At 42.2% G+C, this 26978-nt stretch overlaps 2 protein-coding genes across 4 annotated transcripts; one reads left to right on the forward strand and one right to left on the reverse strand.

The window, feature by feature from the left end:
* The first annotated feature begins 304 nt into the window (after nucleotides 1-304).
* unc13d (unc-13 homolog D (C. elegans)) lies at nucleotides 305-18032 on the forward strand. Of its 2 annotated transcripts, none has more exons than XM_055057491.1 (34): nucleotides 305-366; nucleotides 2024-2050; nucleotides 4681-4737; nucleotides 4809-4865; nucleotides 4940-5047; nucleotides 5122-5181; nucleotides 5329-5395; nucleotides 6398-6578; nucleotides 6669-6713; nucleotides 6802-6873; nucleotides 6956-7025; nucleotides 7111-7215; nucleotides 7447-7539; nucleotides 7624-7724; nucleotides 9625-9742; nucleotides 9976-10097; nucleotides 10212-10302; nucleotides 10391-10447; nucleotides 11276-11373; nucleotides 11467-11518; nucleotides 11597-11727; nucleotides 12162-12279; nucleotides 12441-12593; nucleotides 13409-13504; nucleotides 13600-13806; nucleotides 14756-14830; nucleotides 14927-15006; nucleotides 15116-15230; nucleotides 15307-15378; nucleotides 15548-15631; nucleotides 15744-15864; nucleotides 16696-16819; nucleotides 17093-17310; nucleotides 17874-18032. In XM_055057491.1, exons 1-34 carry the CDS (start codon nucleotides 355-357, stop codon nucleotides 17984-17986), a joined length of 3300 nt encoding a protein of 1099 aa, XP_054913466.1. In that variant the 5' UTR covers nucleotides 305-354; the 3' UTR covers nucleotides 17987-18032. The 2 variants fall into 2 exon arrangements, with proteins under 2 accessions (XP_054913466.1, XP_054913465.1); XM_055057490.1 differs by lacking the exon at nucleotides 305-366 and adding an exon at nucleotides 857-1192.
* unk (unk zinc finger) lies at nucleotides 18008-26944 on the reverse strand. 2 transcript variants are annotated; one of them, XM_055057493.1, is made up of 15 exons: nucleotides 26563-26944; nucleotides 25256-25465; nucleotides 24226-24402; nucleotides 24009-24139; nucleotides 22984-23119; nucleotides 22746-22863; nucleotides 22579-22663; nucleotides 22192-22487; nucleotides 21950-22015; nucleotides 21656-21839; nucleotides 21461-21562; nucleotides 21185-21370; nucleotides 20434-20615; nucleotides 20076-20336; nucleotides 18008-19635 (listed from the first exon to the last, which is right to left on the reverse strand). In XM_055057493.1, exons 1-15 carry the CDS (start codon nucleotides 26712-26714, stop codon nucleotides 19480-19482), a joined length of 2442 nt encoding a protein of 813 aa, XP_054913468.1. In that variant the 5' UTR covers nucleotides 26715-26944; the 3' UTR covers nucleotides 18008-19479. The 2 variants fall into 2 exon arrangements, with proteins under 2 accessions (XP_054913468.1, XP_054913469.1); XM_055057494.1 differs by lacking the exon at nucleotides 18008-19635 and having other exon boundaries at nucleotides 20141-20336; nucleotides 20430-20615.
* Nucleotides 26945-26978: the final 34 nt, after the last annotated feature.

Raw genomic sequence — 26978 nt, forward strand, 5'->3', positions numbered from 1 at the left:
TTATGAATCCTGCTGTTCTGTGTCAGCCTGCGAGGTGTGTTAGAGCATCATGGCAAAGTCTAACTAAAGTTGGAAGTTACACAACATAATCCCAAACTTTAAATAGCTTCTAAAGTTCATCAGAGAAGTAGCCGTTATGTCCATGGGAACTTGGGAAACTGTTGCAGAAATCTGATGGGTAAATAAGTTGTGATTTCCACAGACACATCAGACATGTGGAAGAAGGTACTCTAGTTAGATGAGACCAAAATTTGACATTTTTTCCCCCTACATGCAAGCACAACACCTTGAACACGCCAGCTCTGTGGTAAAACATGAAGGTGGCGGCATCATGCTGTGGGAAAACGCAACGGGATGAGGGAAAAGGTGAGATTATTGAATATGTAAGATAATTCAAAAAGTAAAGAAACACGAGTAAAGAAAGATGCAATAAAAACAGAAATATATTCAAACAAAAATAGTGAAAAACACAGAAAAAATAAAATAAAATAATAATAAAACAAAATTATTTTATTTCACTTTAGGATTATGAACCACTTCTTAACACATGAAAATGCAAAAAAAAAAAAAGCAAGTATTAGCAAGTATTGGAAATCGACAGATCTTATATTTATTTTTGATAATTGTATGAAATTAGTCAACAAAAAGAGGAAGAAACTAATTAATGTCAATTTCTCACAGTCCTGTGAACCGACTGGTGCAACGGACAGCTTCTCCTTTAGCTTTATGCAATCTTGTGTGATGCCAGTTTTTCCTCTGTGGTCGAGATTCATCCGTTGAACCTTCCTACAATCCGGACACAGTATTACCAGCAGGTCAGAGGTGTGAACCTCCGAGTGCTGATTTCTTATGTGCAAGCAAACGCCGGAGAGCGAGCGATATAGTTTTTGATTTAGAGATAAAGGAGAGTGCTGGTTGAAGAAAAAAAAGAAAAGAAAAAAAAACAAACAAAAAACTCCTAAGTCACAGCAGTCACTGACGTTACCAGCCTTAACAGGAAGTGATGACTTCCGGCTGCTGTGTGATAGTACATCGAAATGCAGCGCGTGCACACAGTTTCCCCTTAACTCACACACGGAGCGCACCAGCTCACCAGGAAGGAGCCTGGTGATACGATAGAAGCATCACCATGGCAGGTCAAAGTGGGCACTACACCAGAAAAGGAGAGAATTTACTGCAGACACCTGAACAGGTAAAAAAAAAAATCAGAAACAACAAAGAAAAAACCACCAACTCACTTTGACAAAGCCGATGTGTGTTTGACAGGGTGTCTCAGTTTTGCAGCAGTCGGTTAGTTGCCAACTGGGTGGCTGGTGCTGAGAGCTGGTTGCTGATCGAAGTGATCAAGCGCTCTAATAACGTTACCCAAAGACTTTCTTTGGGTTTCAGCTGCTGTGTTGTGAGTTTAGTCACTTGGGGTTTTTTTCCAGGTGATATTTCTGAGCAGAAACAAAAATGTACTCTTCGCGTCTGTCCAAACACCGAGTCATCGTCTCCTGATGGCCATTTTAAGGTCTGAAGACTATGATTCACGGGGCTGTTGGATGCATATTTAAGTCAGACGCTATAAAACAAATCTTGCGTTTTGTCTCTTCAAACTTTCTGCTTTGTTCTGTCGCTAACCCATCTGGAGGAGAACACCGTTTGATGAGTTAAAAGACCTTTTTGCTGCTTCGTGGAAAACATTCAGAGACAGCTGTTTTGGCTACGGCATGTGCATGAAAGGGCAGAGGCGTGTTTGCATATTTATATTTACAACATGAGGTTTCCCGTTCAGTTCGGTTGTTTACTTTTTTCCCCCGATTTGAATGTTAAGCCCCCCCGCACGCTTGCCTTCATGTTATTTTCATAATCAACAATAGAGGAAGTCCCTCTCTGTCAGGGAGGCATCATTAGAAACATGAAAATAACTTGAGTACTCTTTTAAACACGGACACATGCAGTAACAAAATGCGGTAAACCTCAGTTGCTTTTGATGTTAGCTGCTTCAGAAATTTTTTATATGAGCATTGTTGTTTTTCAGGAACCTGGCGCACAAAGAAACAGACAGGTAAGTAACATGAGATGACATTTAAACAGTATTTCATCAGTATTGTGTATGTGGATGGTCAGAGTAAGTTAAGCAGATATCTGATTGACTCCCACGGATGTCACTTTAAGGGACGGACAAAAATACACTGTAAAAAAAAAAAAAAATCCACAGTCATCGTAGCTATCGTCTGTTTCTTAAGAAATGGTTTTCTGAGTACCAAGTAACTTTTGTCCTGCAACGAAAATGACAAGAATACATAAATAAGCCACAGTGTCAAAGGTCGTCGACACAGAAAGCTAAAGAACTAAAGTGAAGCGGAACCGTTGCTATTGGCTGTAAAGAATCCCAACCCAGAAAACATTTTAGGAACTACGGTTGTCAAAATGGAAAAAGTACAGTTTTGCCTCTAAGTTTATACACCCTGGCTTTTTGGCCCATTTTTCAGAAATGAATGATAATTTGGTTTTTTAATAAAAGAAAAAAATCTGCCTGACACTCTTGGTTAGTGGTTGGGTGAAGCTATTTCTTGTCAAACTAATGTTTGCTTTTTCTAAATCATAATGACAAGAGGAGCTGCTCAAATGACCCTGATCAAAGGCTTACATACCCAAGTCCTTAATAACATAAATTCCACCTTTAACACCATGACAGCTTGAAAGAGTTTCGTGCTTGTCTGAGATAAAACATTTGTAAATTTCCCGTATGGTCTTGCGTGAACTGCATGTTTGAGTGATTCAATGATCCTGAGGCCAGAAGACTTTCCCACTGTTGCCAATAACAGGTTGGCTTGGTCCAGTGTTTTGGATCATTGCTATGCAAATTTCTCCTCTGGTATTTTGTGATAACTTGCATTCATCAATTTTCTCCAAACCTCCAGTGCTTCCTGTTGCTAACACACATCATCAGTTACCCACCTTACTGTTTTATGGTTTGAATCCTGTACTTTTATTGGACATCTTGAATCCGCTACACCACTTTTTTAAAAGGTTTGTTAAAGTGTGTTAGCTGATAAATAGTTATAGTTTTTTTCCTTCATTTTCAACAGAATTCCACATTTTCCCCTCGTGTATCAAATAGTTTATAAATGTGAAGCGTCAGACCACTTTGACAAGGTTATGCAAATATTTGGTTTGAGTCAGTTTGGGTGGTTTGTCTTGTCATTACGATTTAAAAAAGAGCAAACACAACTGTTTGATGATAAAGGTCTGCGACACTAAGTTGCAATGAGAAACAGCAGCAGCTATTGAAACCAATACTCTGCCTGGGTATGTCAACTTTTGAGCAGAACTGTATGAGTCAGCTCAGTAGATGTCAGAACATTTATTAGATATGCAAAGATACAACTATAGAGACATCTATACTCAATGTAAGAATTAAGCTGGACACGTACCAGACGTTGATGGTTTCATCCCACATCCGTGTAGGGTTGTGTTGGGGGTAGTCAATGTTATGGGCCACTGTGGTTCAATCAGTAGAGCAGATATCTTACAAACTGATTGAGGGTTTGATTCCAGCTTCCTCTTGTCACGCATCCATGCACTTGAGCATGGCACACCGTTCAGCATATGTATGACTGTGTGGCTCTGTGGCTCTAGAGTAGGGGTAGGCAATCCCCATCCTCCAAGATTGGTGTTCTGCAACTTTTATATGTGTCTCTGCTTTAACACACCTAAGTCAAATATCTTTGGAGAACTAGACTGCACTGAGGAGGTAATTCATCAGTTTGGTTGAAGTGTGCTGGACCAGAGACACATCTACGAGTTGTAGGACATTGGCCCTTGAGGACTGGGATTGCCCACTCCTGCTCTAGAGTAAAGTGCTTCATGAAGAGCCCCATATACATTCAGTCCATCTTTCTGCAGATGTCTTTGGTAAAGAGGATGTGGGTAAGCTGGACACTTTCTCAAAACCAAACACTTGATTGTGACAGAGAAGTGTAAGAGGCTGTAAGCATAACTGTAGACGAAGTGTAGAGTACCAAGAATTTGAAATTGCATTGAAGATGCTGTTATCGCTTCTGTCTGAGCCTTGCTGTGGAGGAGGAGCCATAGTTAGTAGTTTAGGACAAGAGAAGGGTGTTTCGTCCAGAGCATTGCACTCTCTATGGTTCCATTGTAGATTGGTTTGAGTCCAGCGTGGCCAGCCCTTTGAATTTTCTGATAACCAATCCAAACGAGCAGAAAAGCAGTGCTTCACAGTGGGCTACGTCGCTAGGGAAGTGTTAGCATGGGTACAAATTGCGAGCATTGTTTGCCACAGACAGCAGATTCTGCCGGTGTGTTTCGTTATCTGTCAGCCATCCTCAGGAAGAAAGACTGAATAGGTGAGGAGACCTGTCCACCAAGGAGAGATAGTGCCACTGTGTTGATATCAACCAATCACAGACAGTCTTGTAGATGCCGTGTTGCTGCATTGAACCACCATTCTTTTTGAGTGGAGTGACATTTTTATCACTTCTATTTTTAAATGATATATAAATACAGTGATAATGTGAAACTGTGATATTGTTCATTAATAAACCATCTCATTCCAAAAAAGCCCAGACTCTCTATTACGAAATATACCTAACAGAAACAGTTATTATTACAATTTTAAGTTACAGAGCAGGATTAAAAGTTTGACAGAAACTTTTTTTTCTGTCTCAATAGTTTTCCCCAGTCCATACACGTAAACTCGGCCATACAAGAAGACAGAGAGAAAGGAGGGTGAGTGACACAATGTCTTAAGTCTAGGCTTTGCCTCTATAGGCAGCAAACTGCTCTTCTTGTTGCTTCAGGATTTAAAAGAAGATGAAAATCCAGAGGCCAAAGCCAGACGACACAAAGAGATGGAGGTACGCTCGTCTCTTTGTTGTATCTGCTGAATCGTCCCACCTGAACCGTCTCTAAGTTGGACTTCTGTCCATAGCTGAAACCGCTGTATAAGGAGCTGCTGTACACCATCGCCCATACGATGGGTAAACCAGCGTCAGCGGAGGTCTTCACAGACAGCCAGCTCCACCAGTACCTAAAGGAGGTAAAGTCCCTTTAGCACGTAGCACAGGGCATGCTACGCTGATGACTGATGGTTCTTTCCTTTCCATCTACCAGGCTTTCACTATGACAGATGAGGAGCACAGCGGTCTGATGGAGAAAGTACAGAACACAGAGGTGAGAAAAGGAAATCACCATGTTTTGGTTTTCCAGTCAACAAACCGTTTTGAGACCCAGACATCTATTTATAGATTTTGTATGAAATATCTTAACTTGCCTTGGCATTGTTTCTAAGCATCTGACATAACATGAAACCCCCAACAGCCGCCGGTGTACTGCCTGATGGTCACCGTGAAGGAAGCTAAAGAAATTCTAGGAAAAGACATCAGTGGTGAGTTCTGATCTATGATGATCCTTGCATCTCTTAGCAAGGTCTCATAATAGGAACAGTTACAGGAAGTGCTGTATAGGTTGGAACAGGTCAGTTTGCTAATTTCAGCTTTATTGCGATTTGAGATCCACTTCCTGTGGTCTCATTAAAAGACTTTAGCTTAATTTTCTATTCCATCTCAATAAATCCAAGAGTTTCCAAGTGTCACTATTCTAGCAGACATTTTTAATAACTCACATAATAAAAGTAGGATTTTTTTTACATAATATATTGTATTTGATAGAAATGTGCAGAAATGTCTAGTCAGAAGTTGAAATTTCTGTGTTCCAAGATGGAAAAACAAACCAAAAGCTTCTCGCTAACACAGAGTTTATAGAAATCCAAAATGGCTGTTGCATGTTTAAGTAATAAAGTTTATCTGCTTTATACCTCATCAAATTATTAATCCAAAAATGGCTGTCCAACCTTTAGTGTTTGAATACATAAAATCCAAATATAAACACCATTAGCTTGCCTTGCACAGGTTAATTATCTTCTGATTGAGCACAGCGTTTAGCATATTTTCTTTTAATACTAACTCAGAATCACAATTAATTAGTGTGGTACTGACCTTGTAAATAGTTGACGGCAACTGTTATTACGTACTACTAAACGCAGCACGGTCATCAGTGGTGCTAAAGCTAGATTTTGTCTTGTTCAGTTTGCTAGCAAATTTGCACATTGCTAGTACCAGGCTAGATTCCCATTTGTACTCAGTGCTGCCTTAATTCTTAATGGTGTGAATTCAAAAAGTGTAGATGACCGCATTGTAGCTAAATTGTAACCCCAATACTTAAATGGTCATATTTAAGTCTCCTGTTTGTAGCTAATAGGAATGCTATGCGGTGTGGTCTTCTACTACTGTAGCCCCTCATCAAGCTTCAAATTCAAAGAATCTTTTAGGGTAATATGGCAAACTTGTTGTCCATCGTAAAATTAAGGATTGAAATGTGCTTCCTTCAGGTTTTAGTGACCCTTACTGCCTCCTGATGGTCCTGGAAGAGGAGGAGGAGAAAAAGAGCAGCCGTGCAAAAGCCAAACCCAGCAAATATGTGGTAAAGGGGACAGTGTCACATGAGAAAATCTACCAAACTGATATCAAAAAGCAAACCTTGAACCCCATTTGGAACCAAACCTTCATACTGTGAGTTCAAGTTTATTCCTGATCAGTTACAGAGAATGGAGGGTTTTTTTGTTGTTGTTTTTTTACACCTATCATTTCTTTCTTCTTCAGAGAGTTTGAAGATTTGGTGAGGACCACTTTCCACCTTGAAATGTGGTAAGAAGAGCAAGGGGGAAAAAAAGTATCACTTTGCTAGTTTTTATTAAACTTTCGCGTATGCTGACTTTCTGCTCTTCCGCTGCAGGGATAAGGATGAAGAGGTGTCTCTCACTCAGAAACTGGAAGAGATCAAAACCAACTTAAATAGTTTAAGAAGGTATGAAACTCTTTTGTTTTTAATTGACGAAAAACACAATACCTGGCAAGCATTGCTGTATTCTAATCAATGCTCTGCTTAGGATGATCAAGGAGGCCAAAAAGGAGAAAGGCACAGACGACTTTTTGGGAAATATTGTGTTAAGACTGAAGGTAATAAAAACGCTTAATTTACTCCCTTATTTTACCGTGGATGTCTGTTCAGTCTTAAAAAGCAAACTCTGTCATATCGCTTTAGGATCTCCACTGCACTGAGGACAACTGGTACAAACTGGAGCCCAGAACGGAGACGTATCCTAATCGCGGCCAGTGTCACCTCTTCCTCCAGTTCATCCACAAAGCTGTAAAGGCATCCCCTCAAATATTAGCTGTTGGAATCTTATCCCACATAGGATTTGGCACAACTGTGACTAGATTTTTTTTGCAAAAGTGTTTTTACCCCATGAACTTTTTCACATTTGATCAAATGATCCTATTCTGCAAACTTTAATTCTCATCTGACCCTTCAGAGGTTCTAAATACTTTTTTTTTTTTTTTTACTGTAAACCTGCGTGTGTTTTTGTGTCATTGGCAGAGAGACGGGACTCTAAGCGCCGGTCGCAGTGCCTACACCAACTACTGTGGGATTCTGCAGCAGTTTGTCCAAGCTTACATTTCGAAACAACAGGTGTGACACACTTTCTCCCAGTGCTGTTTTGAATCCCGGTTTTCTTCCTTCTTTTCAACTCCGTTCCGATGTTTTCTCACGCAGAGCTCCGCTCCGTGGAAAGGCGCGCTGTGTGGCGAGGCTCAGACTCTGCTTGAACTCTACGCTACGCAGAACGACCTCTCTCCTTTTCTGCAAGACCTGGCGTAAGCACGACAAACTTCTCTTGAGCCACTTTTCGCTGCCAGAACATTTTCATAGAGGCAGCCAGGCCATTAAATATCTTAAGAGGGCACAGTTAAAAGAATATTTTAAATTAATGAACTAATTTATTTTTGTGGGTTTGCATGTATGTATTTCCATGACATGTATTTCCATGACATAAACATGATTCTCTGAGGTGGTCCGCCTGTTGCAATGGGGGCCACAGCCCCCTCTGTGCCCCCTCTTAGGAGCACCACTGCAGTCATGATGAATTTATTACTTGCCTGGGGTATTAACTCCCTGTGTCCACTTGACTGTCTTTTTATGCTCCTACCTTCGTCTGTGATCTCAAAATGGTTTGAGTAAATACAGATACTGTACTTTGTCTCCACTCTTCTAACCACAAAAAATTTGAACTGATCCTTGTTTCGATCGCAATTTCTGTACAAATTGAGAACTGGTAAATCATATGATCTTGTAGGAAAGCAAGTACACTCATGCCAACTTGACTACTCTTTTCTTCCCTATGTTACATTGAGTTCATGTGTGAATTCGCAACATTTTATAAGGACAGGTCACACCAAAGAAGTGGCCGTTCTTGAGTGACTGGAGCTGCACATTGTCTGCTTCGTTTGTGAAAGCTCATCCGGCCTCCGGTGCCAAGCAAGCAAACTTTGGTCTACCTGAAAACACGGGTCTGGGGTTAGCATGCAACCGAGCCCTGGTGTGGTTCGATCATGGACCATCCAGCAAACCAGCGAGAGAAAGTAAACCAAAAGGAGGAAGTGATGTCACCTGCACTCATGATTTAGACGTGATGCATATATTGCTCTCTGCGTCTCTGCAACCACAACAGGACGTTGTAGTCTCTTAGTCTCCTAGTCTCCATGTTTTTTCTGCACTGCTGCGTTTGTCCCATATATGGAAACGAAAATACAGATATCAAGGAGGCTTTTTTATCCAGAAACACACAAATCAGTCATAACTAGAACAGATCAATATTTTGGATATCGAGAACAGCTTTCTTCCTATGCAGATTTCCACTAATTTAACCATCGTGATGTCACACTCATTTTTTCTATTTAGAATGAATATCAAATATCGAATTCATAACAGAAACTATCATTTCAAATTTACGTATATAATTTAAAATGGAATTAAAAATATTTATTTATTTATTTATTTTTATTAAATGTTAAAACAACTTGCCATTTGCTCGCTGCTAATGCTGAATACCATAGTTCACGTCGTTTTGGCACCTTTTATAATTGTCCCAAATAAAAATGCTCCACAACTTCAAATTTAAAACCTTTTCAACAGCTTGACCAAATATTTTAGTCACCAAATCGCAGGTAGAAAACCCAATTTAATGGGATTTCAATTGAAGTGTAAAAAAGTTAAGCGAGTTCAGAAATGTGAAAATCTGGTTCTGTTTAAAAAAGAAAGGGGATAAAAGCAGCAGTAGGTAACTAATCCACATTAGTTGGACCATGAGGCTAAAGCTCCCTGAAAAGATACTTTGAAATTTTAAAAGATCATATCCTTATTTTACGATCACAGATTTTACAATTGGATTTTTTCTTTCTTTCTGCTACACATTTGTGCTGGGAATATTTCACATAACATTTTATGAAATAATGCCAATGTCAAATGTATTTATATAGCGCTTTAAAAATTAAAACTGCACCAAAGTGCTGTGGAAAAATGCTACTAAAATAAGTTGATGAAAAGAAAAATAATAAGAGTAATAATAATAAGTAAAGAGAAAAAGTGGTCACTAGCAAGAGATAGTGAAATAATTCTAAGTAACCTGCCAACCACAGAGCGTAGCTACGGCAAAATGTGTGACGTTTCTGTCCTGCGCCTGTTCTTGAAAACTGTCATGGTGTTTACCCCTGCCAGGAAGTGGGTGGCTTACAGTAAACTGTACCAGAGCTTGGAGGTGGACTCGTCTGTGCTGTTCCATCAGCTCACCAGCATAGAGTACCACTGGCATCAGCAGGAGCTTCCCTACCAGCAGGTGGGCACACATGCACGACTCGCTGACCGCACAACAGGGAAAGATCGCAAACTTTCACCGTACATTTGTAACTGTCTTAACATTTCTAAGTGAAAAAAAAAGACTAATTGCATAAGTAGTTTGCTTGAGTTATCGCTTGTGGGTGTGTGTTTGGTGTCAGAGCTCAGGAGAAACTAGAAGTTAAGATTTCAGCACAGATGAGGCTTGTGTAAGGCTCCTCTTTCTGTTGACAGAAACAGGAACTTGGGGATTCTCTTCACGACTTCCTGCAGTACGGACTCTGTTTGGTTTCCAAATACAGAGACATCTTTCCCCCGACTCCCAGTGCCACTCCGAAACTACACACACTCCTCAGGTACATCTGCCTGGAAAACACACACACACACACACACACTCGTATGTTTTAATTACGAGCCCTATATACCAAATAAATTATTATTATTATTATTATTATTTTTAATTAATGCAGGATCTTGGTCCAGATCTGTAAGACTCAAGCTTTCCAGAAACAGAACCCGGCCAACTTTGAGCTTCACCACGAAGTCCACGATGCCATAGAGGTGAAGCATATTTCCAATTACATGTCATGGTTCATTTTTACTTGTATGGAAGTTCATCAAATCAAAATAGTGAGTTTTTTTATACCAGACAGGCACAGAGGAGTGGTTTGCCATCAAAAAGGGGTTGCATCAGCCAATGACCAAGGTAAAAAAAAAAAAACTACCAAAGCTCAAATACACACAATAAAAATGTTTCGTTATCATTCTAATAGGGGGATTTTTAATGTACTGAAGCTGTACGGCAAGCTGATTTATATCACAATAACGTCTAGTTAAAATGACCTTTTGTCTGATAACTGAATCATCTGTTAGGTTTCAGCAGAAAGGATGACGCTTGCTAAAGTGTCCACGCCCCTTTGATTTCTCTTTGCCTATTTCATCACTTGGCAGTTTTCTGTGATAAACCAGCGCAAGGCTCATCATACACTGCAGAAAAATCTTACAAAATCTTACCAAGTATTTTTAGTCTAGTTTCTGGTTGCAAATGTCTTTGCACACTGACAAATAGCATTTCGTTATTGTTTTAAGTCAATCATTGCTTTAATATTGATAAAAAAAAGTTCAATTTCCATTAGATTATTTCACTTATGACATGAGAAAAATGTCTCGATGGAAGAGAAATAATCTGTCGGTGGAATTATAACTTTATCGTCAATATTGAGGAATTATTGTCTCATAACAAATTGGTTTATCTGACTTGTAAGTTAGTTTTGAGTTATTTAAAGAGCACAAGGACATTTGCACTGAATACTTGAGATTTGTTTTGCAGTGTGTGAAGCAGCGGAGAAGTATCGGTTCTCTATTCCTTTACAAATGAAAAGCAGGATGTTTGACTAGATTTTGGAATTGATCTCTGTTCTGAGTAATAAGCTCACAGGCGCATCTATGAAATCTGATGATAGCAGTGCGGGAGTGAAGTTTGGCCGCATGTGTTGCCACGCAAATGCAATTTCTGCATTCTGCTGAAACGCAGGACCTGACAGAGATCGGGAGCGCCCTCTCGAGGCTGATTGCGGAAGTTCAGGAAGACATAAGACACAACAAGGACGTGTGGAACCGAGTTTTCGTCAGGTGAGAAGAGACAACAGACTTTTTTGTTGCTGCTGTTGAAAAAAGCGGTCTGTGAATCACTCCGATGTTAATCAGTTGTTCTCTTCACTCCAGTGCTGTGCAAGTTGATGTCTTCACTGTTGTCTATAAGAAGTTTGACTCCTTGGTGAGCTGCAAATGGAGCAGGCCTAGTTCACGTGATTCAACTCATTTTCTCACTTCCCACGGTTCTTGTTCTCCATAGCTTGCAAAGGAAGTGAGAGAAACCCTCGCCATAATGGAGGACCAAATGGAGCTGAACCTTTCCAAAAGCCTGTTTCCTGTTTACCTGAGCTTGCAGGCCATCCACAAAGACAAGGCCTTCCTGCAGAAAAGGTCCGAATCATCACAAATTCTGCTATGATGATTTTATTTGATCAAACCCAACATGTTAGATTCATTTCTTCGTTTTTTTTTTTTTTATTCTTTTGCCGTCGTTTTACTTATTCACAATCATCTATTCTTTAATAATATTTAATAATCACGTGACGCCATGGAGGAAACTGGTTGCAATGGATTACATTAGGGGAATCAGATTAAAGGGGGTTGAAAACAAAATCAAAGTATGTCATGTGATTTGTGACGAACTGATTTTTCATTTTGTTTTCATACACATAAACATCCAATTTATTATTATGTGCTCTTTGTGTTGACAGAAAGGCTCTCATTGTGTCTAGAAACACAATAGTTAAGAGAGAAAATGTTATGCAAGAAGACTGAGCCACAGCGTAGAAGACACAAATATTTGTCTTTTGCTTTTCCTTTCCCAGGGGATTACTCCAGCTGACAAACTTTCATGAAGGTTTCCGGGACGCCCTGCCGTACTGGCTGAACCAGGCGTTCAGCACCACTCAGGACCGGGTGGTCAGGGCGGTGCAGGTTGACCAGGTAACACGTTGCTGATGATGGGCAACATGGCTCACCGCCCGCCGGGGGCGGCATCAGCGTCGCGCACGGGGTGCTAACGTTAATGTTTTAAAAGTAGCTTCGTTCTACTTCTGCAGAACTAAACCCAGTTCTTAACTAAAGCCAGCTTGTTGTGCTCTCAGCTGCAGCCGCTGCAGGTCGGTGCGGCCCCCATAAAGCACAGCTCCTCAGCCGTAGACCTGGTGGCGTGCATCCAGCCAATCTGCCACTTATGGGAGCAGCTGTCGTGGCCTGACCCCGAGGAGGCCTTCATGCTCATGGTCAAACTCACCGAGGTATTAAAGAAAAGTGTGTTTGCTTCTTTCTTTTTTTTAAATATATTTGTTAAAACTATCACTATGTTGTGATAGTTGAAAGAGAAAATGTTAAGCAAGAAGAACAAATGATCTATTCCGTCAGAAACAACCAAGGTACAAATGCTAAAGCTAGACAACCACCAGTGACCGTGTCTGTCAAGCAATTAATCACACGATAAATTTAGATGAGCTGTATAATTTATATTCTGATGATTCATGATTCATTTTATCTATGGTTCCAGTTTTGTGTGGTTTTCATGTGTGTGTTTCTAATTTGGATATTTAAAGTGTCTTCCAGTTCCAGTGTGGAGTGATTCTGTACAAAATTAAGATTTATTGACTTTTGAGAAAGCGAACGTACATTATTAAGCCATTAGCAATACATTAATTGAAAATAGCCTCAAAACAACACTATTATTGTCAGACGGAATAATTACTGGGACAAATTATCGTCCAAGAAAATTTGTCATCGATGACAACGGTTTTTTTGTGTAACGTTGAGTTGTTTCGCTGGCCATTAGCACAGTTAGCAGTACGTACATGAAGCTGATTGTCAGCGCTAAGACACCCCCTCCTGGCTCTGATTGGTTGCTTCTGACCGGGAGCGTCACATTTCTTCAGACGGCAATAGTAGATCATTTGTCTCATACCAGACTCTCATGACATGGTGACATTTTTAACAAATATGTTATAAAAAAAGAAAAAAGAAAATTTTTGGAAAAGTTACATACTGCAGTTTCACAGCCTTTTTATGCAACTGTTTGCACTAAGTGAATTTCTACTCATGTTTCCAGGATGTTTGCAAGATTGTAGTGAACTACTGTCACCTCCTAAAGGAGCGGGTCCGGGTGCTGTCTGAGAACTCGGACCACAGCATTGCCATCAACATGGTAACCAACCACATCTTCACTCTAGAAAACTTTCCTGCACATCTTCCTCCATGTGCCTCAGGTTTTTTTTTTCTTCTTTTCTCCTTCCCTCGCAGCTGTGCGTCGTAGTGAACGACCTGGAGCACCTGCGCTCGGTGCTGACCCGCCTTCCCTCTCAGCTCAACTGGGAGGGGCTTCGCGTGCGCATCCAGAGCGTCATAGGGCAGAGCCAGTTTGAGAACACGCTGCATTCCCAGCTTCAGCAAGCCAAGAGCATCCTCTGCAAGGAGATCCGGTCGGCGCTGGACACTCTGGGGAGACAGGTACGCCTCAAGTCACGCGCTCTGGTGTGTTTCATTGGGACTTCGTGTGACGAACCAACATGAAGCTCTGCGTGAGTCGGACCTGCGACGAAAACAAGCCACGGCTGTAGAAGATTGACGAGTGTAAATCTGGATTTGCATTTGAGCCCCTTTTTCTCTGATATTCCTAAATGAAATGAAGTAGAAATTTATGACTCAGGTGTGAGAGCTTACCGGCAAACCAATTAATTGTTGTGCACTTTAAAAAAATCTGGGTTTTGCTGAAGAGTGTCTTGACACAAGCAATATTTAATCTTGTTTTGCCCCCCAAAAATAAATAAACTGTTTTGTGAAAACTGGGCATAATCTGAAATACATCATCCACTGGAAAAACACATCTTACCAAGTATTTTTGGTCAAGTTTCTTTTGCAAATATCCTAGTACACTTGAAATAAGGAAAAACTAACTTACAAGTAACTTTTCAGTAGCAATTAAAAGTTTGTCTTTAGTCAATAATTCCCTAATATTGATAATAAAGTGCTTGTTACATATCGGGATTGGGAGTGAAAATAAGTAGATCGGTGCGTCCCAAATGCTTTTCTTGCATAGAAATCTGAAGAGCTGAGACTGGGGAGGAGGTTCACCTTTCATCAAGACAAGTCAGAATGTCCTAGTCAAAGTCCCTTGACTTGAAAGATACTCTAATTTAAATTTTTTAATTTAAGACAAAAAAAAAGAGGGAAACTACTCATCATTAGCTTCACTTCAGACTCTTGTGTTGCTTCATGGTGGTTGTTCACAGGTGACCCCGACAGTTCAGACTGAGGTTTGTGTTTGTAAAGTGAGAAAACGGGAAAACCTGCAAAGGCTTTCGCGGCGCAGCTGTTTCGTGAAAGAAACGTGCTTGTTTTTAACCTTCATGAGCCGAATGACATCAAAAGTAAAACACAGCTCCGTCTGCGCTCTCAGTTGAACACAGACATCGAGACTCACGTCAGGAGCATGTCCACCAGACGGAGGATCCCCTCCAAGTCCACAGAGGACGTGAGTCCGCTCCTCGTTACCACGCTTTCTCTTTTCTCCCTCTCCAACAATCAGCTGCTATTCTCCCTTCATGTCGCCTCGCTCGTCTCCTCCTAGGCCGCAGCGCCTCTGATGCGCTACCTCGAACAGGAGCTCCAGTACATGAATGAAAACCTGGTTCAAGAGAACTTCAACAGGTGCTCCGCCCACTCGTCTCTGTCAAACAGGCCGAATCGCCTCCCTTTCGTCCGCTGATCCGTTCCCTTAAACATCGACTTGTGTTTTATCTCCCTCTCCCGTGACCAGCCTCCTGACGCCGTTGTGGCAAAACTCTGTGAAAATTCTCTATCAGGTTTCCAGCCAGCATTCGCAGCAGGAGGGGCTCATGGTGTTCTGCCAGAGGCTGCTGTACACGCTGCAGGTGGGTTCCTGTCAGAGCTCACTCACCTCCCGGTGATGGTCTCCGCAGCCTCACGCCGCGTGTCCTCTGTCTTTAGTGTCTCGAGCAGTGTTTCCACGCCGACGGAAACGGACTTCCTCAGAAGGCGTTGCACTCCGACGAATACAAGGTGAGTCCCGCGGACGCCGGCAGCTGACATCTCTAGTGTTTCATTGAAGTGTCATCAATCCAGGTCCGTTTCCTGTCTGGTGAGGACAAAAAAGAAAAGAAAAAAAAAACAATTTAGGTAGCGCAGTGAAAAGGCTTGATTTCTGTGATTTCCTTGAACGCTTGAACAGAATCTGAAGGCTCACCTCACTCACCACTCGCTGACCAGCCACCAGCTCATAGAGAAGTTCTTCAAAAGAAAAATATCAGAGCAGGTGAGTTATTGCGGTAATTAAAAAATATGAAATGTTTGATATTCCAAATAACTCCTGTGAGCTTTTTTTTTTGTTTTGTTTTACGGTTTATTCTGCTCCAACCGTCTCGCAGAGAGATTACCAAGGGGAAAAGTATGGAGCAGTCACCCTCCTCACGTCCTACAGGAGGTCCGACCAGAGGCTGCACATTGAGGTGCTCAATGCAGTCAGCCTCCTACCAATGGACTCCAATGGTACACCACAACAATCACAGCTATGCACTGGCTATATTAAAGCATTCAATCACCTTATTATTGATTTGTAAAGCAGCTCTAGCTCACTGGGTCTGCACAGAAGAAAAGCCTGTCAACGTCAATTCTGGGTCAAAGGTTCAGATTTAAAGGGGACCTATTGTGCAAAATTCACATTCTGTATGCTTTTGTACTTCAGTTTGGATTTCTACTGCTGCTAAGAACAGCTCAAGCCTTTCTTTTTTGTTGTTATTTTTACTACGAGTTAATGTATTTATTTTTCGCCATCTGAAAAATGTGCCGTTTCAAAAACTAATTGCTTGGCAGCACAGCTCAGCTACTGGAAAAGACAAATGTTTTGGTTGACTTACCATCCAGAATCCACTTGCTGCATTCTTGTTGGTTGCGAGGGAAGCTCCACTTCTGCTTTTCAAAGATGCGCGGTTGTATGATCGCGCATCTGTTTGCAGCCATCTTCATGTGCGAGTGTGTAAACGTTGTATTGCTGGGGGGGCGTGGCTCGCAGTAGCTTATTTGAACTTAAAGTGACAAGAGGCCCTAAAACAACTCAAGACGCAGAACTGAGATCTCATGTTATGAACGTGTTTTGTATAGTCCGTAGATCTGTCCCAACCTGCTCAAGGAAGAGGTCACCTTTATACTATCAAATGCGTGTTTTGGGTTGTCCTAATAAATGGTTTGTTATACTAATGTTTCAATTTAAAACAGAAAAAGTTGAAGCGGAGTGTGAACACTTTTGCACGGTCGATACATAAATAAAGAAAAATGCTTGAGACCCCTACCTGCATGACCTGGTGCTCTGATGCTTGCCAGGCCTCAGCGACCCGTTTGTGCGTCTGTGCCTGGAACCCAACCACGTCTTCCCCGAGATAGAGCCGCGCTGCACCCAGTACAAAAGCTGCGATCTCAACCCCCTCTTCGACGAGGCCTTCGATTTGTACGTCTCTCTCTGCGCAAACACAAAATCTTGCATAGTATTCTGGCCTAGTTTCTACTGCCAAATATCTTGGTATCGTTGAAATAAGACAAAACTAACGCACAAGTAACTTTTTTATTGAGATATAGAAACTTGCTTTCAGTCATTAATTCCTTAATATTGATGGAGAAAGTACTAATTCCACTCGCAGGCTACATTTCGCTCCTCCTTTCATGCTTCCTGCGAGATCGTTTTAGAGGTAAATTCCCGGCTGACTTGTTTTCTGTATCGCAGCCTGGTTTCGCTGGATCAGTGCCAGACTCCAGGAGCGTGCTTGGTCATCACGGTTCTGGACCACGACACCTTGAGGCCAGATGACTTTGAGGGCGAGGCGTTCCTGGCCCTTGAGGACGTGCCTGGAGTTTCAGAACAAGAAGGAGAGGAAGTCGACTCGCAGGTGGACTCAGCACCTGAACAGATGCGCCTGCCTTTGATGCACCCTAAACTTAATGGTAAAACTTTTCTCTTTTTTTTTACCATTTAATAAAGGAGTGGGATTAAAAAAACATGGCAGGATACCTTGCTACACACAGCTCCAGTAGCAAGTTTCCAAGGCCCAGAGCTTCCCCCACTCAGCTCCTTCAGACTAGCCAGCAGCAATTAGCAAACACCTGGTGGAACTGTGCATCTGCTGAGCTGATCATACATGTTACTTCTCAGTGAAATTGTGCTAAAACATTGTTAAAGGGTTATCAGAAGGAGCCATGTTGTGATAACTTACTGAAAGTAGAGGTTTTTTTTTAAGAGACAGGCCCAATTTTAGAGTGTTAAATGACAATCAAATTTCTTTTAAGTCCTATTGGATAAATACAGAATTTCTATAACAACTGAAGGTAACGCTGTCACTTGATTGCGCTATAAAATTGCACTGTGTGCCTGGGAAAGATGTCATACAGCCCTTGAAAGATATTTTTGATCTATCGGTTTTGGAAAACTAAAATTTGAGGGAAACTTAAGACATTTATGTTCATTTCATGGGCTAACGTTTCCCTCCCGCCTGACTGCGTGTTGACAGAGGACAGCATCCTGAAGCTGCTGGAGTCCCGGAGAGGCGAGCGAGAGGCTCAAGCCTTCGTCAAGAAGCGACGCCAACGGGAGAAGCAGTCCCAGGAGGCGGTCCAGCAATGACAAATGCACGGATACATGGTCTTCCTCCAAAAATATACAATTTGTTTTTAATGATCAGTACCAAAAGACAAAAAAAGAAGAAAAAAAAAAGAAGAGAAAAGAGAAAGAATGCACTCAGAAAGAAAACACTGGTGTTGCATGAGTTGTGTGTGGACAACATGACCATCACAGTGATCTGAAAAACACTTTCGCGCCCGCATTTCAACATTTACATATCCGCATGCTTCCCGATGGTTCGTCCAATCAGTGCAAGAGAAAGATATAACATCACTTATGTATGTGTATACATTTATATATAATATATATCAGGTATATATATTATATACACTGTTGAAAGACTGAAATGTCAAGAGTACTACAAATGTAGAAATTTGGCAGAGAAAGCTGTCACATATTGATTTAAAAATAGCTAAAAAGCCTAATTTTTGTTTTTTTTTTACTTTTTTTTTGAGTGTTCTGAGCTTGATTCATGTCGAACATAAAGGGTGTTAAAATAAATAATATCTGAAACTGGACCTGTTGGCCTCGTTTGTTACGCCTTCCTATAGTTTCTAGAGACCAAAAAAAAAAAACCTGAGTATGAAAAAAAATATACAAATTAAAAACTCAAGGCCATTAATTAGATGTTTGAACAAATTCTATATTTCAATTTTTCTTTAACTATTTGAATTTCTTAATTCCTAATAAACAAGACACTCCGCTTTAGCAGTGAAGAATCAATGGAAATATGCCCTTTAAGTGTTTCCAGAGTGACCTTTTTTTTTTTCCTCTAAAGACGTTCCAACTCCCTGAAATATAGTTAAAAAACACAACAAAAAAAACGGATTATCTACGGTGTCATCCATCCGTCGAGGCAGTTTTCAGACTGACGAGACGATCACAACACCAGGACGAACACAGCACAATTTATTTCCCTGTTGTTTTGTGGAGGGGAGGGGGACAGCGCCGAACTCTGGTGGAGTTTTAATTGCCAAAAATACAAAAAGCGGACGTCTTTATTACTCCCCTGCCACAGCGAATCACAAAACTCTCCCGATGGATGCATGACACTCTGGGGAAATATGGTCACTAAAGTGAGATTATACTTTTTGATTTACATCATTTAAAACTAGCTATGTAAATGCTTCATAGTTAGGGGTCAGAGTAAAATATAAGAGCAGGTATTTTAAGTTATTTTCACAAGTGAATCGCGGGGGAAAGGAGGGCAGGCGGGGGGGACGTACAGTGTTGCTGGTCGAGAGCATTAAATATCAGAACATATTGTTTTCCTTGGGTAACACTGGCGACAATGATGACGTCCAATTCCGCGACGAGAGCGCTTCCTCTGCGACCGTTTCAAGGTACGAAATCGAATCGGTGCTCGTGTCGTTGCGCCGACGCGGGTTTGGTCTCTTTTAGTCGTGTCCAAACGGTGGTCAGAATCCGAGGCTGGTAAGGTGTGGAATCAGGACTGACTGGTGTGGAATCTGGGGCGGTCCCACGGCGCGGCGAGGTCAGGAGTGCTGCTGCTCGGCGGTCTGTTCGGGGCAGAGCGGGCACTCGGCGGACGACGAGCAGCCCTCGCACTGGAGTCCGTGGCCGCAGGGCAGCGAGGCCGAGCCCTGCTCCCCGCACGTCACGCAGCACTGCCTCTGCTTCCTGTACACCACCTGGAAGACACGATGGCGGAACACAGCGTTACTCTATAGACTCCAATGGGAAGATGTATTTCTTTAGAGTGAGATAAAACTTATAGCGAGAGATGCACTGATTGGTATGCATCAGTAGCGATCTGTCCAGTCTAACACTATTTTACATTATATTTAGAATTCTTAATTACACTTTCTAAACAATTTGGAAGTTCGATTTTGTCAGTTTCTTTATTATTTATTTGTACTCTCCTCTTAATTGCGCTGACTGAGAAAATTAAAGTTGTGTTGTTTTTACACGTTTCACCAAGCTTGTGAAGCTACTGGTGTATTTTTGTGTGCTGTACTGGTGCAAAGTCATCAAATACATTTGTAATTCAATCGATTTATGTCTGTGCTTGCAAAAAAACAAAGAAATGCCTCAAGTCAATTCAGCCGTTTTTCTGCATCTGAAGGATCACCTGTTCCACAGCGTGTAAGCAGCTGCAGAGTTGAGCCTTTAGGCTCAGGACCGACTCCAGCGGCAGGCGGTGCAGCAGCTGGAGCTGATGCAGTGCAAGGTGGGGGTTGTCTCCGCTCCGCAAGCTCTCCAGCGCCTCCTGCAGGAGCGAGATCTGCCTCTGCGCCTCCTCCTCAGCCTCCCGGGCCCGCTCGGCTTCCACGGCAAACCGGGCTGCGTTCGCGCGAGACTCCTCCGCGTCCGCTTTGACGGCGGCCCACGACTGGGGAAAACAAACGAACGCGTCGCTGAATCGCTCTGCGTCGCGGCTGAGCTTGCGCTACAGAAACGCAGCCGTTGCCGCTCCTCTACCTACCTACCTGAGCTGTGTGCCTCCAGCTGTGACCCCACTGCTTCAGCGCCCTGTGCGTGTCCTCCAGCTCCTGCTTGAGCCTGGCGGTCTCTGCACAGGGGCCGGAGGGCAGCAGGGCGGGAGGGGTGCCAGGAGAACCCTGACCCGACGGGAAGTGCTCCCAGATGTTTGTGCTCATGCCGTTCAGACCTATGAAAAACACAATAATATAAATAGAGGTGTTCTAAGTATTAATTTAGGGTTTCTGCAAGTTTTAGCAAGTCAAATGTAAGACTTTTTAAAAACTTGATGCCACGGTGAATGAAATTCAAGACTGAAATAATATTAATGTAAAGTATGGTTGGGGGAAACTGCTGCATTACAATCAAGCATAACAAGAACAGTGGCTTTGTATTCTGCATATGACTCGTTTTAAGCGAGGCACTTACATTAAAAGTGCCTACCTGGGCTAAAACAAGCTAGGCCAAGTGCCTAGCTCTTTTTGAGATACACACTAGCTAGCAAGGGTATATTAGCTAGGAGTAGCCTCAAATGCCTCAAATCACAGCATGCAATAATATGAAGATATTTGCATGTGACTCAAATTTTTGCCTAACAAAAAAGTCCCACAAAAAGAAAAATAAATAAATAAAATGTCCTACCGCCACAAAATTTAAGACCTGTGATTAACATATTTAAGGCCAACTTGCATTTTTTAAATGGATTTAAAGGCACATGAATTTATGTCTAAAACTGCGTCTTGAATCTGATGCTTGTACCTAAAGTGCTGTGAGACGGTCCGAGGAAGGGGCTCTCTGACAGGCTCGGCTGTGACGGGTGAGAAGAGAAGAAAGGTGAGGCTTGTGGCCTGACTGGAGGCGACGGAGACGGAGAGCTGAACGGGGCGGAGCTGCTGAATGATCCTGGAATGTTGACCGGAGCCGAACTCTGAATCTGGTTGCCTCCTGCAAAACCAGAGAAAACGGAAAAAATGTCTTAATAATGATTACTTCTGCGTGGTTTTGAGTTTATTTTACCTCCGCGTTTTCAAATACCTAGCATCACCCCAACACTGGGCAGGGCCGAACTGCTCTCCATGCTCCGCTCCAGCGCAGAAACTCCAAAGTCATTCAGATCCAGATCGTCCAGAGCCGACTCTGTCACACAGCAACACCAGGGCGCTTGCTTTTAATCAGGTCTCATGTCAGCTGCAGCAGAAATATGAATTCTAGTATTAGTTTAATACGTACCAACGACTGATTCGACAGTCTCACTGGTGGGGTAAAAAGGCAGGGCGTTAGCGTTCATTCCCGAGGAGATGCCGGACCCTGGTGGGCCGAGAGCGGCGGGGCTGGGGGGTGTGGCAGCTAGACTGGAGGGGATGCTGGAGGACAGACTCAACGGGCTGCCGACAGGGAGGAACACTAACAAGTCCTGAAGAAGAAAACACAGAATTTAATCCTTCCGCCGTTTCAAAACAGACCCAAAAATGCACAGAGTTTATAGGCAAAGCCATAGCTGTTACATTTTTAAGAGATTTGTACCTGTTTGCTCTGCGTGGAAGCAAACTCTCTGCTGCGATGTTCGAGAGCGAACCCTCTGTGTTTGGCCTGAAATTGTGAGCAAATGTTGTAAAAAGATGTCAAGATGTCATAAACAATAAAAAGTTTATTTCCCCAATTGCCTCATACTTTCCAACTCTTTCGCTTAAGCAGCAAAATTGAACATTTCTAGAACGTACCAATTATTCATCTGATTTGCAGTCCCGCTGAGCACACATCCTCACCTGATCTTCCCGTTCAAATCCTGGCGCCCTGCCGTACCCTCTCTCGCCAGCCCAAGGGGACAGCGGGTCTCCTCCCCCGCTGGCACCCTCACATAGCGACAAAACGCTACCCAGCAGCCCTTGCTCCGCCACGCAGGACACTGCAGAGGGGGAGAAGTGGTCCGACGCGGAGCCGAGCCCCATGCCGTGACCCCCGGGACTCTGGGAAACGTCGTGACCGGGAAGGGGATCCAGGAGCCTCGGGGGAGGAGGGGAGCCGGGGCTGGGGAAAATCGACTCCTCTGCAGCAAAAGGCTCTGGGGGAGGATTCAAACCAAAGAGGCATGGAACTACAACAAAAACGAATCGACAGATGTTGAAATGCGGAGCTGTTCCGTGGGATCTTACTTTCAACATGAGCGAAGGCACAAAATGGTCCTCTGGGACAGCTGCCACATTGCTGCATGTCATTACACTTGGTGGATTTATAAATCTGTAATGAAGGACACAGTTCCCAATCAGCTCCCGTGGTTTCTACGTTAGACTCTGGCAGAACAACAAGAAGCCAATCCAACCTCTGGGTGGAACTGCTGCTCTGTTCTCGTGTGGCAGTACTGACAACCCTCTGCTCCCTCGCACTTGCTGGGATCCCCCCACTCTTCGCCCTGTTTCACCGCCGGACATGGCAGCGCTCTGCGGTGGCAAGAAAAAAAACAACAAACAAACAAAAGAAAAAAAAACAGGTTCTCTCTTTAACAAAACCCAAACCAACTAAAATGATTTGAGTGTTCAAGAACTGAAACAGGAAGTCACCTGTATTTGTGCTTGTGCGGGCTGCGCCGCCTGTCTTTGCTGTTGTGGTAATACGGACAGGCATATCCTTGACGACACAGGCGAGGGGGCTTTTTACAGAGCTCCGTCTTGTAGTGGGACAGCACATAATTGTTATCTGCAATAAAAAGGATAGCAATCCGTCAGGTGGGTGACTGGAATACATCAAATGGCGTCTTATTTGAAAAGAAAACGTTTGAACTGCTCTTGCTGAAGATCTGGACACATTTAGGTGACAAGTTGTTTCTTTCTTCCATTTCCTGATTTATGCCCAAATCGGTCCTGTTTGAATGCCGTATTCTGTTGAGTTTCCCATTTTTGAAAGTGGTAATGAGAAATGGTCGCATCAGATTTGTAGCCCGGAATAGCACAGAAATTCAACAATTCCCAATTATTGCTCCTCGGAAGCAGGCCGGCAACTAACAATTATTTCAGTAATTGATTATTCTACTGATTACTCAGATGCAAAAATTTATAGAATTTAAATAAAACAAATAAGCATTTCAATTCCTTTTTGGAATAAAAATAAACATTTATTACCTAAACTGAAACAATATAGTACTGTTTTAGCAATCTCTCAATCATGTACAGCAGAGAATGCATCTGCAGCTAAAACAAATGCCTCCAACATCAACATTCAATTTCATGGCATTGATGTCCTCTCCATGTGGCTGGCAAAGAGCAATACAATCAGTAGCCTAGGCTTTCTTAGGCCACATGTCAGCCATGTCAACTTGCCTTTACATCAACACAGCGTATGGCTGACTTGTTCCATTAATTTTTGGATTAACCAATTAATATCTAGATGGCAAACAATTCTAATGGGATGTTTGTTTTTTATGAACCAGCTAAAAGCTAAAATGGCCTCTTCTGGAGTCGTGGATAGAACAGATGTATTTTTTTTTTCTTATCTTTCAAGTAGAATAAATACTTTTTGTGCTGATTTGGCCATTACTGCTATGAATCTGATTACTAAAAGCACAACTCGTTACATTTTTCAGATTTACCTTGCCAGCGCGGTTCTTCGCTCAAGATCTTCTCTATAAGAGCCGTGCTCGCCGCTTGGCCCGACTGTGCGTCTCCGCCGCCTCCTTCCGCCGCCCCCGACCCTCCTTGGGAGTCCAGCACCTGCACTTCCCTGTGGAGCGCAGAGCACCGGAAGGACATCAGCAACGACAAGCCAGGTGAAATACTAGACCGGAGATGGGTTTTAATGTTGCACACCTGATATCATAAACGGGACTGCGCAGGTCATGCGATCCGTGAGCAAAGGCACAGTGGGAGCCGTTCTTACTGCAGTGGCCTTTCGCATCCGTTTCGTGGATACAGGATCCGGTCTTATAATAGCGGAGGTGGTATCTCCGCTCGGTGTCGCCCGCAGTTCGATGCAGGAAGGGACATCTAGAGTGAAACACACACACAAAAGAAAAGTCTTATAAAAGACCTGTGCCAGAGAATACACATTTCCTGGTTCCTCAAGGAGGATCTGAAAATTGTCTATTAGCACAAATTTAAACACATTTAAACATTTGTATAAATATGGAGAAACAGGCTATAAACAACCATTTGGTTGAAAATATAAAACTTTTAGCAGGATGTCTTCTTGCTGTTTGGGTTCACAAAGATTAGTAAGCGTCTGGGTCCACTTCAAATCCCGGCAGCCAAATTAAAATAAAGAATATTTCAATATTCCGGTACAGCGAATGCTAGAAACTGCCAGATTAGCATAGCAAAAACTCCACAGTCACAACCTGAAATATCTTTTCAGTCTATTCTTTTCACAGTTTTTGTGTGTAAATGTAAACATCAATTCCCCACTAGGGACAAAAAAGGTGCAAAAGCTACTTGGGAAGATTATGCATGACACAGTAAGTCGAAAGAAAGTAGCAATAGTCGAGTGAAAATAGACTTTTTGAGTAGTTACGACCCACGTTTGTTGGAGATGCATGTGCGAAGTTCCAGATAAATAATGATAAAGTGTTTCGAGAGGATTCTACAAAAAACGTGTCACTGGGTCATAGAAAGCAAAACGATGACAAAAATTACTCGTTAAATGACCTGAACTAAATTTTCTATGATAAACAACGCAAACACAGAGAAAGTTTGTCAACTCCAGGTTACTTTGTTGCCATTCTTGACATTTTTATCCTCGTGAATTGAAAAAAAAAAAAAAAAAAACACCCAAAACAAACAAACAAAAAACTACATTCTCAAGAGTATTTTAAGAAGATGGAAAAACCTTAGCAATACTCACTCATCTCCTTCTGTACATGTGCCTGTTCCCTCATCGTATTTGGTACAGTAGATGTCTGGACTGTAGTTGAACGTCCCGTCCCGTCTGCGGATGGGCCTGCGACGCCGCTGGTTCAAGAAATGCCAGTGGAAGCAGGAAAAAGGCCGGTGCTGTGTACATTTGTGCTGTACAAACAGGGGACACTGCTCTGTTCTGAACTCTTTGAGATATCTGGAAAGCAAGCAGACAACAGGAAGGAATGTGAATAATGTCTGTGCAACATTATTATCATTTTTTTTTAAATCAAAACCTGAATTTTAAAATATGCAAACAGTTTGTCTACATAAAGCTACAATATTCACATCCCTTACAGATTTCTTCATATATTATTGCATAAAAATTTTAAACCTCAATGTTTTTTTTTATTGGAGTTTTGAGCACAAAGTAGAAAATAATTGCGTAGTGGAAGAAAAAATATGTTTCATGCCCATGCATATGTGCAGTTTATGAGAAAGGTAAGGTAGAAATAAAAATGTGGAGAATGAAAAAAAAAAAAAACACACAAGGTCCCATCTTCAAATGTGCTACAAGGAATGTAGAGAACACAACAAATATTTGGAAGGAGGTCCTCTGGCCAAATGATAGAAAAACGTAAACTTTTGGCCAACATGGAAAATGCTATATGAAATCCTGACCCCAAAGGGTTAAACATGGTGGCAGCAACATCATGATGTGGGGATGTTTTTACAACAGGGACAAAAATGTTGGTCAGAATGGAGGCTTGAGGTTAAACAAACATTGATGAACATTTAGTAAGCATACCAGATGGTGGCTAAATAGATACAATATTCTACCAACGCTTTGGAAATTTTCGTTGTAATATTTAGTTCCCATTTCACAGAGAAATCTCAACGAAATAAGTTGAAGTTCTAGGTGATAATGGGACTAGATTTGAAAAATCCAAGGCACTCTACCAATAATAGCCAAAACTAAAGCTAGCATAAGCTTCAACAAATAGTTATCATAAAATACGTGACTGCGGAATTTACTAAACAATGATCAAACCTAAATTGATGCAACAGTGTCACGCGGGGTCACAGTTAAAATCCTATATTACTCAACTTTTCAGAACTGGTTACTGAGTAACATTAGGCCTCTTCATTAGGACCAGAACACACTGGCTTACGAGCCTCTTTACTTCACTCCAAACATTTGAAAGTTTTATGACGCAACCACCGTCCGTAGTAAGATGTGTGTATTTTTGTGTGTGGCAATGCACGTGAGATTGTGTACACCCAGCCAGCTAACCCCGCTAACCAGCTACGTACGTGTAATGTTGAGGTTTCTCGGGCTGTACGTTCAACACGGTTGCGGGCGACGTTGAGCCTCCTGCGGGCGAAGACGACGAGGACGAAGACGGCCCCCCTGTAGCGGTCGTCGCTGCCGAAGACGACGCGGGCTGTGAATTTGTTTTAGACATTTAGCCAGTCTGAAGCCCAACAACAAGAAGCTTGTTTTTAGCTTACTGGCTAGCTACTCTTTTTAGCTTCGAAATCCGCATTCTCCTACGATGTGAGCTTGCGCAAGACGAGAGGAAATAGTAGAAAAGAGGATGCAGCACGGAACTATGGGACGTGAAGTTCAAAAATAATCCATATAATACTTGTTCAGCTCAAATGATATTTGGTATTTATTTTAGTCTACAAGTTAAAACAGCATATACAGCTTTTAGAAGAGCGAAATT

This window comes from Poeciliopsis prolifica, unplaced genomic scaffold (genome assembly GCF_027474105.1).
Source record: "Poeciliopsis prolifica strain line A6 unplaced genomic scaffold, Auburn_PproV2 SCAFFOLD048, whole genome shotgun sequence".
NCBI classification, from domain to species: Eukaryota; Metazoa; Chordata; class Actinopteri; order Cyprinodontiformes; family Poeciliidae; genus Poeciliopsis; species Poeciliopsis prolifica.